Source organism: Anas platyrhynchos, chromosome 5 (genome assembly GCF_047663525.1).
Source record: "Anas platyrhynchos isolate ZD024472 breed Pekin duck chromosome 5, IASCAAS_PekinDuck_T2T, whole genome shotgun sequence".
NCBI lineage: Eukaryota > Metazoa > Chordata > Aves > Anseriformes > Anatidae > Anas > Anas platyrhynchos.
The window spans coordinates 34,166,634-34,179,202 of record NC_092591.1 but is presented as its reverse complement, the minus strand read 5'-3'; the positions used below and the strand labels follow the sequence as shown (position 1 = coordinate 34,179,202).

The following is a 12,569-nucleotide window of genomic DNA, read 5'->3' as shown; positions in this document are numbered from 1 at the left end:
GTCCACTTTGTACCATTAGTGGGAAACTTACTTAAATTTAACTAGTTTCATTTTACAATTTTACATATTTAATTTCAAGCAGATTTCCTTCTATATGTATGAAGTCCAGAACAGGTTGTTGCATAGTTCAGATATGTGCAGTGATGCTACTGTGTTGTACAGAGAAGTAGCATAAGACTTTTTTCTCTCTTTCTTTACTGCTAAATTCTTACAGAGATAAATTATAGTGATTCATAGTGATTTTAATAAAATTATGTTAAGTGAGAAGAGCTCTCTTCCAGCTGTGTTTTGTGCAGCTCTCCTCCTTGCCCCCTACTTTTCATCTCTTGGTCATCTCTTCTAGACCTGGTCGCAGAAAAGAATGTAGAAAATCTGGATAGGACAGGGGTTTTGCACTTCTTACAAAACATTTGTTTTAATGGGAAAGGTGGTGGTTTTGTTGTTGGTAGTGGTGGTGGTGTTTAGCCAGTTAATGAGTCTGACCTGCATCCTTTTGAGTCCTAATAATACCTTATTACCATTGCCTTCACCTTTCTGTTTGATGTGACTGTGCTGGATTTTAGTGGCAGTTGGTGGGAAGACAGGTAACTGGGGACATTTTCGTACTGTTAACTAGAAATTCCAGATTTCATTTCATATGCTAATTGTCATTTATAAACAAAATATTTAAGGCTGATTTTTTTCCTATGTTGATAAGCACGTAGAAGTATGCTTCATGAGAAATCTGGAATTCCCCATTTTCCCTATTTTTCTCCTTGTTTTCTAATAGAGCCTCACTAGGGCCAACAGAAAAAGCTGATTTGCTTTTGGGTTAAAGACCAACAACTTGAAGGTATAGTGAATAATGACTTGACTGAGCCAGCATTGTTTTAAGCAAAGCTAAGCAACTTCACAATGTCCCCTTATCCTTTTATTGAAACAGCGTAAAAGATGCTGGGCAGAATGAGGAGTGGGGAAGAGGAGTTTTGCTTGTGTCTGGACAAGAAACATGGAGTATGCAGCTAATTGACTCATGTATGAGTAGTTTAAGTGGTTTTGTTTGCTCGGGGAGTGCAGGTCTAAAGGCTTGTATTACATGGTTCAGAATTGACCAACAATGCCCTGGAGAGTTCACTGGTGATAACTGAGCTTTCTTTGTTGTCAGTGCTTAAATATGGAGACAGAAGTGTAGTTTCTATTTGGGCTACTTTACAATAGTCCTTGCATTTTGACTGCTGCCTCTTTTAGTTTGTGTCTCTTTCTGAGAGGAAAAATAGGGCCAGAATATCATCTCCCAGTCAGACCTTGCTATTCTTTACTCAAACAAGTTGAGTCATGTGCATGCCAAGCCGAATGCCACATTATTTGTGGTGACTTTGCAGATTAAATGTGTCACTTCTGAATAAGAATTTCCTGAATACTGTTTGCTGTGTGAAGTAGGTTACCTTTTGCATTTAGAAAAGCATTCAGACAGGTGCTACAAAAAGACTTTTCCTCAGAACATCAAAAAGTCTCTTTCAGATGATCAGAAAGGTCTTGTGTTCTCTAATCTGTCACATCCTCAAAGCCATCAGCAACACGGACTCATTACTGGTAAATTGCATTCCCAAGTTTGCTGTGGCAGAAATAACAGCAAGTGTTGCAATGCAAAGAGATAAGAGTTTGGAAATGGTTTTATAATCCAAAAAATTTTGGTTGCTGATTTAGACTGGGGTGCTGCATTTGCAGCCTGTTATTACAGGCACACAGAGCTACCAAAGTGGCCAGTGTTAACAGTGAGAAGAGAGATTCTGGTAAGAGCCCCACAAAGCTTCTTAGCTTGCTCTCCATGCTGAAGTCAGAACCCTCGGAAGAGGCAAACATGGGTGTGAGATGATATTTCGCAGCAACATGAAAGATAACAATGTAGATAATGGGTGGCAAGGTTCAGGAAAATCAAGGTCAGTAATCAAAATAAAAGGTGGTAATAATGAGACTTGTTTAAGGGCATGTAGGATACAGTTGTATTGACCTGTCCACAGATACTCTTCTCCAGGTGGTCTGTCTCCCCTTCTCCCCTCGGCAGATGCTATGATCCCCTTGTTCTGCACCCCCATCCCTACCTTCTGAGACTCACTGCTCCCAACAGGAGAACAGTAATAGTGTGTTCTTTCCTCAGGCTATGACTTCTGCCAAGTCCTCCAGTGGTTTGCAGAGAGGGTCGACCGCATCATCCTCCTCTTTGATGCCCATAAGCTGGATATATCTGATGAGTTTTCAGAGGCTATAAAGTCATTCCGGGGCCAGGATGACAAGATTCGAGTGGTGCTTAATAAGGCTGACCAGGTGGACACACAGCAGCTGATGAGGGTCTACGGTGCACTCATGTGGTCCTTGGGAAAGGTGATCAACACTCCAGAGGTGCTGAGGGTCTACATTGGCTCCTTCTGGTCCCATCCTCTCCGAAACACAGAGAATCGAAGACTCTTTGAGGCAGAGGCCCAGGATCTTTTCCAGGACATCCAGAGTCTCCCGCAGAAGGCCGCAGTGCGGAAGCTCAACGATCTCATTAAGAGGGCGAGACTCGCAAAGGTAAGAAAAGATGCCAAGTTAATCAAATGAGTGATCTCTTCTGTCTTTTTCAGTGTGTCCTTTCTCACCTTTCCCAATCTTTCCACTCATAAAATGTGTGGTTTTCAGTAAATGGATTGTATTGTCAGATTTATATGGAAGAGGTCGTAAAAGAAAATGGGAGGAAATAAAGACTTGTATTGGGATGCCTCCCTTACTTAGAGAAAGGCATCAGATCTTCTCAGGCCATTAGAACTATTGTTTGCTGAGAGGGGAGGTGTACAATTTTTTACGCTGCACAGTAAGATTAACTTAATGCTGCTTTTTGAAGATAAACCTTTTTTTTTTTTTTTTTGTCACGTTCCTGGTGTTATGGTATTAAAAACTGCTATTAACTCAATCTGTTTTGTGTACATTTGTCAGCTTTTTATTTTCCTTCATTACAATTATTTTGGAAATGGAAAGGTATCCGATCGTTTTTAGGTGTTTTTATGTAACATAAAATAAAAACAGATAAAGGTGAATACAAAATACAGTACTCAAGGGGCTTGCTTATCAGTCAGCTCTGGAAGGGGAATAAACTGTTTATCTGCAGAACAGCAGCAATGTAATTCTTACAGTGTCATACTTCTGTCTTCTGCAGTGAACTTTAAGTTCTGAGTCAAAATTACAGCATTGTGTAGTATTTTCGTCCAATGTCTATACCTCTCTGCTCTGAATCCCTTCTAAAACATATGCAGCAACCCAAAACAAAAGCAAACTGTTAACTTGCCGTCAAATTTGGGTATTTTTGTTGTTGCGTGTTTGTGTTTGTGTTTTTTTTTTTTTTAGTACTGTGAGTCACTATCCCATTCTGATGAGAATTATTCTTATCTTTAAGAAACATATGTGCTCATTTGCAGGCCTTACACATGTGAAACTGTCAGTGTTTGTGAACTATAAACGTACTTTTCTGGTTTTGCTAGAAGAATTATTTTAAACATAAGACTATAAAATCACTTAAGATTATTTATAAACTCTATTAGAAATATCCCCGTTTCATAATTTCTGTCATTCTGGAGGACGTTCACATCTATCAGAAAATTTCATGGATTTATGCAGAAACTATGCTTCTTTATGCTGTCTGTTTTTATGTGCTCTGTAGAAATTTGAGTATATCTGTAATTAAAATGCATGCATCCTCTTTAGATAGGAGGAAGTGGTGTTGAATGTGGATGGTCCATTTTTGCTTAGCTACTGTTCTGTTAAGTCAAGTGTGAAAGTTTGGATCTTAAGACATTCAAAGAAATATTGTTTACACCATTTCTAGTGAATAGTGAATGTATCTTCTTTTTTTTTTTTTTTTTTTTTTAACCCAGTAAGCTTCTAAATGAGTAAGTAAAGGAATGTGACCATACTTTCCTTGCATAGGTTATGTGTAAGGTTTTTCCAGAACAAAATAAGGCATGTTCTGTGGTGTTTTGGTGGTAGTTAATTATTGTACACATCACCATATCTGCATAATCATGTTTTTCTACTGCTTCTCTTTTGTGGTAATCTCTTCACCCATTGCTCAAAATTTCACCTTTTTTATATTCTATGGTACGATAATGATAGACATTCTTAATTTTATATTTTTCATGTGAAAACTGTGTCTGGGAAACAGCTGCATCTTTTTGTTTGTTTTTTAAATAAAGAAAGGTTTGAGTTCTTTAAAAGACTCATCCTGTTACAGAGGTCATTTGACTTCGGTGGTCCTTCCTGGGTCAGAGCTGAAGAAGGCATGTTAATTACTTCAAGTTGTAATGGATATATGTGCATTGCTTCTAAAAGAAGCCTGACCTAGCGCTTCCCTCCCTTGTGCAGCATAAGTATCTGTGCCTACACAATGAATGGAATAAATTAATTCACCCCAGTGAGAGCAAATGCAGCCCACAGTTTCTGTCCTGGACCAGCTCACTTGCTGTGTGGCCACACAGATCCCTTTTGTTGGTGAAAGGCAGTGGGAGGGTGGCAAGGGAAGAGATGAATGGTTTGAGGGTAAGGGTGGAAGGAGAGTACATGGGCAGGGTGGATACTTTGATGGCAGTGTTGGTTTATCTTGATCACAGCAAATGAAAATATCAAAGAGGACTGCAAGTATTGATGTGTTTTAGGGCTTGTCATCCTAAATGAATGCCTTCCCTAATACTCTGGAATGGCTCTGCTTTTCTCCCAAGGCTTTGCAGAGCAGCCAAGGCATTGCTGTTACTATAGCATACTAACTGCTGTATCATCCTTTTGTGGCTACATAAATATCGACTATTTGCTCACTTCTCTAGGAGTAAAAAGGTAGGAATGCCTTGTCACTTCAGTTAGATAGCCCTGCCACTTAACATGCTGGGATTACTCAAGCCATTATCCCATTGTTTCCCTCAATAACTGGCAAGACAAGTAGAGTCGAAACTCTCCACCACTGAGACAGAGAGACTAGTACAGCTGATTTTTTCTGCGTGATCCAGATATGTAAGTGAAAGGACAGCATTTTAGGACCTTGCTTTTGCTCTCACTGTTAGTACCAATACAGTAGTGTACAATGCTCCTTCTTAAACTGTGCTTTTTTTCTTCCCAAGTGCATTTTTTTTTTTAATGCAGTTGCTTTCTCTCAGCTTCTCAAAGGATTACTGAAAGCAGCAAAAGTTGGTTGACACCTCTTTCTGTTAATATGAGGTTCCACAAACAATTGTTGGTAATATGTTGTCCTTCAAATGACTTACTTTTTGAGATGAGTTTATCCATTCTGCTTCTTTTTATGACGTGGGTGAAGAACACTAATGTTGTTAAGCTTATATGAGCAGTAGTATTGATTTAAGCTTTGCTTCTTCTTAGGTACATGCTTATATCATCAGCTACCTGAAAAAAGAAATGCCCTCTGTTTTTGGAAAAGAGAACAAGAAGAAGGAACTGATCAGCAGGTTACCTGAGATCTATGGCCAGCTGCAAAGAGAATATCATATCTCAGCAGGGGACTTCCCTGAAGTCAAAAAAATGCAGGTAAAACAATAGATTACAGTTCCACTGAAATAATACTAATTTTCTGACATGATTGACAAATTAGAAAAGACAGAACAGAGAGACTCAGCATTCTAGTTTGGAGTCTTTGGACAAATGGCAAAAGAGCAGAAGTGACAGCCACTGGTGTTAGCATGACTTGGAAGCAGTGAAGATGGTTGGTAATTTCCTTAACGTGTGTGTCCATCCCCAGAAGACTGCAGAAATTGCCATAAGGAATCCGACCTTCTGTTCTTTTACTCAATATTTGATTCCTATTAGCAGATAGTACTAAATGTTTTAGAAGATGGTGCAAATAAAATGTTAGAGGGCTCGTATGGGCTAAGCTGTTTCTTGATCTGCGTCCTAAATGTGGGTATTTATATCACTTCTGTAATTCTGTCAGATATTTGGGTAGGTGAAGATGCCCATAGTCACACATCAGTCATATTTACCCTTCTCTTTTCTTGTTCTTAGTGATGCTGTTTGCCATTGAGTAACAAAGGCAATAGATTAACTGAAAAGTCCAGCTTTAAGTTCTCGCTTCTGAAAACCCCAATTTTCTTTTTTTTTCCCTGTCCTTTAGAGATGTATTCTGTGAAGAAAAATTAGTTCTCAATTTATACTTTTATTCTTAAGTTTTTAGTATCTCTTACCTCTTGTTTCTTTTTTGAACTCTGAAAATCTTACTACCTGCTTTTTGTCACTTGCTTTAGGGAACGACAGCCATGCTGTGTTAGCCATGCTTTTCAATTTATTCCTCAAGCCTCAATTTGCAATCTTTCGATCTCAGATCGTAGGCTTCTTGAATGATATTTGAATTAGAAGATATTCAGTCTTCCAAGTTGATGTACTTGAGAGATCAGGAACATGCAGTTTGGTTTGACCTTGACTAATCAAGCATGTGATGGAGAATGTTTTTTCAGATTGATATTTGTACATTATTCTGACAATTTATGTGGCATATTCACACTGCTAATCATAAAGAGTGATGACTAGCTGTTTTCATTAACCTAACCTATCTATAGGGATGCACATGTTTATGTTACAGATTAAAATATTTAATTTAGGGATCAATTGTCTGCATGAGACAGTATTTTGTAGATTTAGTATAAGATCTGTTATATCTAGATTTTCACAAGCAGGATTGTTGAGGAAGGATTTCATGAAGTTAGGTTTTAGAAAGGGATTTGCATGGAAAAAGTGCAATTTTTCTTTCTTTACTTTGCCTCTTTTGCTTGTGATAGGAAAAGAGAGAATGAGTGACTTGTCAGTTTGGGTATTGAAACAAAATTTGCGCAGAACTTTCAAACTAATAATGTATATCACTAAGCCTCAGCAGCAGATGGCAGCAAATATATACAAGAGAGATCATTCACTTCTGTACTGAGGAAAAAACAGATAGCAAACTTGACCTTTACTTTCCACGTTATTGTATATCATAAACTTAGGCTGATCAGTTGCTGTAAATCAGGTGATGGTGCATAAACTTCACCTGAATGGAGTGATTGTTGTTCGTTGGCAATATTTCCTTTAAGAAATGCAAAGTTCTTTGTGCGTGAGTGAAGCAATTTTTAGTTCACATTTCTTGGTTTGTATCGTTACAGTTCTGTTATGTAGGGGAGCAGCTCCCTGAAATAGATGGGACTTGTCAAAGCAGTTTAACACTGTTTTCTTTTTGTTTTTGTTTTGTCTGTTTCTACTGTAACTCTTCTTTCCTGGCTAGCCTTTTGCATGTAGAAATCAATAAATAATTGCCTAAACAAAATTTAATTTTTAATTTTTCTGACATAAAACATGCTTGGGCCTGTGTTGAAATAGCACATATCACCTAGTTAAAAATCTCACTGAGGTTAGTAGGAGTGTATGCACAAGTTAATAACTCTGTAAATGACTTGATGACTTCTGGCAGCACTGCTATAAAAAATGTTGCTGTTACCCCAGCTCAGTGTTTTTTTTTAATTATTATTGGTAAAGGACATTGCTTCATGACCTAGTTACAAACAAGAAGTTTAAAGTTAGCAAATACATTCAGGAGTTTGCAGGTCTCATCTCATTTTACAGATTAAACACTTGCAGAAGGGCTAGCAGGACTAAGGCCCTATTTGCATACTTTCTTTGATGTTTGGAAGAAAATCATCAAATGGAAAGTTGTTAGGTAACATCAACTGCCATGTTCTTATGCACTCTCATTTGGAAAACTGTTGTAAATGCAATTGAATAGAGGAACGCTGTTGCAAAATTGTCTTGGTATATTTGATCAATGTATTAGGTGTGATATGTAAGTATCCACCTTGCTTCTCCTTCAAGAGAATTTTGAGTTTCAATTTTGGGATCTATTTCAAAAGATTGTTTTCATTTGAAGCCCCTTCCTTAACCAATGTAACCCCAGACTAATCTAGTGGTAGGTTTCCCTGATCGTGGCAGGGGAGTTGAAATTAAATGATCTTTAAGGTCCCTTCCAACCCAAACCATTCTGTGATTCTAACCTTTTCAGTGTATTGAAAGTTTTTCTAACAGCTGTCACTGAAATATTTATATCTTTGACAGGAACAGTTGGAGACTTGTGACTTCACTAAATTTCACTCTTTGAAACCAAAGCTTATTGAAGCTGTGGATAATATGTTGGCCAACAAGATTGCCTCCCTGATGAGCCTGATCAGCCAGGAAGAAAGCAATATGCCCACAGAGTTGGTTCACGGTGGGGCATTTGATGGCACCATGGCAGGACCTTTCGGCCAGGGATATGGAGAAGGTGCAAAGGAAGGAGCTGATGAAGAAGAATGGGTTGTTGCCAAAGATAAACCTGCTTATGATGAGATTTTCTACACTTTGTCACCAATCAATGGCAAAATATCTGGGATCAATGCAAAGAAAGAGATGGTAACTTCCAAACTACCCAACAGTGTCTTGGGGAAGATCTGGAAACTCGCAGATTGTGATGGTGATGGGATGTTGGATGATGAGGAATTTGCATTAGCAAAACATCTCATCAAGATAAAACTGGATGGATATGAACTGCCTGGCACACTGCCTTCCCACCTGGTGCCACCATCTCACAGGAAACCTTTGCAGACAGCGGAGTGAAAAATGTTAGAAGAGGATTTTGGATGTCTTTCAATGAATGTGTTGAAACTACCAAAATTTGAGTTTAGGCTTAAATCTTTAAACCTCACAGCCCATTTCACGCAAGTTACTGAAATTAGAAGCATAGTAGCAGGGAAACATTTTGTGTAGTAGTCCCTGCTGACCTTCACTGAGACATGCTTATCACAAGTGCCTTGTATAAATCTATCATAATGCGTGGATGGTAAGGTGAAAATGTTTCTGTAGTGTTGCTTCCATATCTTGCTGCCTCTACAGCCATAAAGCAGAAAAAAAAAATGTATGAAATCACTGATCTTCACCAAACCTAAGCACTTAGCAACCACGGGTTACTCCAAACTATTTATTTTATTTAGTGCAAGGAAGCTCTAAATGTTATATTCACCGCCTATGAGAGGAACATTTTCTACACTGAAAGCATACTTTAGGCATCAAGTGAATGTCAACATTTCTATAGGTTAAGAAAAAGCAGATATAAAAAATAAATTTATTTTTTTTCTATATTTTTGTTGTTCTTATTTAATTTGGGAGTAGAGAAAGACTAAAGTTGTGGCAAGCATATTAAGTGCTCAGAATATGAGCAGACTTGTTTATGAGCAGACTTATTTTAAAACTCTGGTGCTTATAGCTAGAAAGTACAAAATATTAAAATGATTCTTTCAGTCTGTCATCACTGTCTTATCTGAAGAGCTGCTGCTGCAGTTTTGTACAGCACTGTATACTCAGTATTATCTTTAAAAGAAATGAATCTCCTTTGTTCCTCGGATTTAGTGTTTCTTTTGAGGTTTCAGTTTAGCTGTGCTGCAAATTCCTGAATTTTTCAAAGTCGAAGCAGAATGTTTTCATAAGCTTAATGAAAAAAAAAAGTTTCCATTGAAATAAAGCCTCATATAATATTCAGAAAAGGTGCATTGTTCAAATTCAGCATCTTCAAAGCATGTTGAATTGTCTTGAGAAATTTTCATGGGTATTTAATTTTTATTTACAGTTAATTATACAGGTATCTATGTTATCTTATACTTTTCATTTTAAAGAAAGGGTTTTTAGCTCTTTGTTTTGCCAACAGGTAGCTGACAACCACTGAAGAGAGATTTGATTGATATGGTGGCAGATTTGAAAGTTGGGGTCACCAACAGAAATCTTTACATATGACTGAAATAAGTCATAGACTGGTACCTTCAAATATTATGGCTTACTGCTGTTTCCAACTGACTTTACAAGTACCTTAAAAGAAGGTAATTTTACCTTAAAAGAAGGTATCTTTTTGGTCCTGTGAACCTGTCTTTTGGGGAGGGCCACTTCTTTTCTGAAATCAAACTTGGCAGTCAGTCAGTGTAGGTCTGTGTATATGAGCAAGAATTGACTTGTACTCCATTTGTACTATGAAATGCCCTACATATCAAAGGTACTGTAACTTCAGGCACTTTTTCTTTGAGACTCAATAAGTGTTAGCAGTAGTGCCTTCTGAGACAGAGCAAGCCAAAAAATGTTTTAGCATCTTTGCAGTGGGGGTAGGGAGGGAAGTAATTTGAGTGTTGTCTCTGAGTTAAGACTTCAGTCACATTTACGTGTTCAGATTTGTAGGTGATCTAAGAAGAGCCTCAACTTTTTCTTCAAATTGTGTGTTTTTTAGGTTGTCAGTTGGTTTTCATACTTCAAATCTTTCTGGACCTCTTATCTTTCTGCATCTTTTCTATTCTGATGTGAAATTACCATGAACTTTGCTAGGACTCTTCCATGTGAAAACAATGAAGCTATTTTAAGTAGTGACATAAGAACACCTTCACCTTGCCAGGCTTCCGGACCTGTGTCAAGGATATCCTAACATAGTTAATCAGTCTTGAGGACTTGCTTGCTTTGTCTTACTCTTAGTTTTTTCTCTTATAATTTAAGTGTACCAACTTTATTTCTGTTAGACCTATGATAGGGGCCAAATTAGCCTTAGTGCATCTCTGTGCACTTCTGTAGAGCTGTGAAACTTGACCAGGAGTCTACCTGTGTGACTGCATGTCTGCAGAGTAACCAATTCTCTAAGTAATTTATTTTTAGTTGAACAAAAAGTATTATATAGACTTCGCAAGAGGTGTTAAAAAAAAATAAATAAGGCTGTTTATTTGTGGGTAGTTTCTGTAGTCGGTGACAACTTTGTACACTAATCACAAACCAGAATAGCTTTGCAAAGAAAGCCACCAGAAGAAAGAAAACTTGTGTGTTGTGCCTAATGTAGAGTGGGCAAAGCTGAGAGGATCTTGGAAGCTGCTGATCTTCCAACTTTGTTGTATTTACCTTGCTCTTCTGCTGAACAAGGTTCCAGAGTGGGCCTGTGTTTGAATTCCCACCATGTGTAGCTTCCAGGAGCGATGCTCCAAATGTTTTGGAGCCATATGTCCCATGCCAGTAGAAATATCCTCCTGTAGAGGAGAGGAGCAGGATAGTTTCTCAGTGATTTATATTTTTTCTAGTTTTACCGGTAGTAAAATGGAGAATACAGCCTTTTTTTCAGACTCCATAAGACTGTGCTAACTTGGACTTAGAGGGGACAAATTGAAATGCATTATTTTGATAAGTTAAATATTTTCTTTAGATATAGTTGAAATGTTTTGCTCTTTTCCTGCAAGACTTAAAGAAGGGGAAAGGGAATGCACAAAGCATGTATAAGAGTAGAGGTGGATTCACTGTTGATGTGGAGGAATAGAAGCATTTCAGGACCAGCATGCAATGAATGCATATCTAGATATGTGGTGCAGTGCACTGGAATGTTAAGAGGTCATAATTAGCTGATAGAAATTCAAGTACATTTCATATGGACTTTAAACTGCAGTTTCATGTGCAGCTAAACTAATCTAGTAGAGTGCTGTTGCTCAGGGGAAGCAATCTGGATAATGCTCTGCTGAGTTATTGAGACAACATGTAGGGAGCATGAGGAGAGAAGGGAGCAGGATTACCTTCTCATGAAATTGTGCTGTGGGTAGTTACTGGGAACAGCAGTGTGAAGTAATCTTTTTTGTTCGTTTGATGTTGTTATTAATCTCTGCTCAACAAAGAACAAGATCTTGGATTAGTTGGCAGTTTTATGCCAAGGATTTTGATTACATTTGCTGAAGGATCATTCAAAACTGTCAAGAATACATTCTGTGAAATTAGTGCTCATTGGTGTAGTCTGCTGCTGTAAACCAAAGTAGACACTGCTGCTTTTACGTCTTCTCTAGCTGTTCTGCAACAGTTTTAATTCCCAAGTGAAATTTTGTTCCCACAGAAATCCATTAGATTTTTGTTTGGAAGAAAAAATGTGAGACAACTGTTCAAAACCACACTACAGGACAGCAAGATCCTTTCAAAACTGTGACAGGTTGAAAATAGAGAGTTTACAGAGATCTTTAGGTCAGGGTGAGGTCCTTCTCCTTTGTTAAGAATGGTGTAAACTTCCATGGAATTTGGTATAAAAGCAGTGGTATCCAGTCCCTGATTTTTCAACATTATTTATCTCCAGTACTTGAAGGGCACACTATTTTTCTTCCCACTTTCTTCCCTTCACCATATGCACTCAGTTTGATGGCTCTTTGTATTGTTGGAATTCAAGCAGAGAATTTGAATTGTATGTTTTCTTGGGAATGTGTAACTTAGCATGGAGAGAATGAACATGAATTTTTTTGTACTTCACATACTCACCTTTTCTAATACTTTTGTTGAATACTGTGTTTTCCCTTTAAAGGCACTCAATTTATCTTTGAGGGAGTTTGATCTGTGCAGAGCGCTTCACTTTGTCCAGTTAGGCAAACAAAGCTGTAAGTTCATTATTGTTGCACTTTTTATTACACAATAAATTCCTTGCAGATACTGTAATATATTTTAATATGCTTTGTAATCATTTTTAGAAAGTGGTGATAAAAACTGCTGATTTAATAAACTAATATTGAACTACCTGA

At 37.7% G+C, this 12,569-nt stretch overlaps 1 protein-coding gene across 1 annotated transcript in view; it reads left to right on the top strand.

The window, feature by feature from the left end:
- The window catches only part of EHD4 (EH domain containing 4), a 27,160-nt gene extending 14,591 nt beyond the window's left edge, over positions 1–12,569 (top strand). Inside the window, exons 4-6 of the mRNA XM_005030436.6 lie at positions 2,138–2,550; positions 5,377–5,541; positions 8,089–12,569. Coding sequence (XP_005030493.1) covers positions 2,138–2,550; positions 5,377–5,541; positions 8,089–8,625 — 1,115 coding nt within the window. The 3' untranslated portion in view covers positions 8,626–12,569. The remainder of the gene's footprint in view (positions 1–2,137; positions 2,551–5,376; positions 5,542–8,088) is intronic.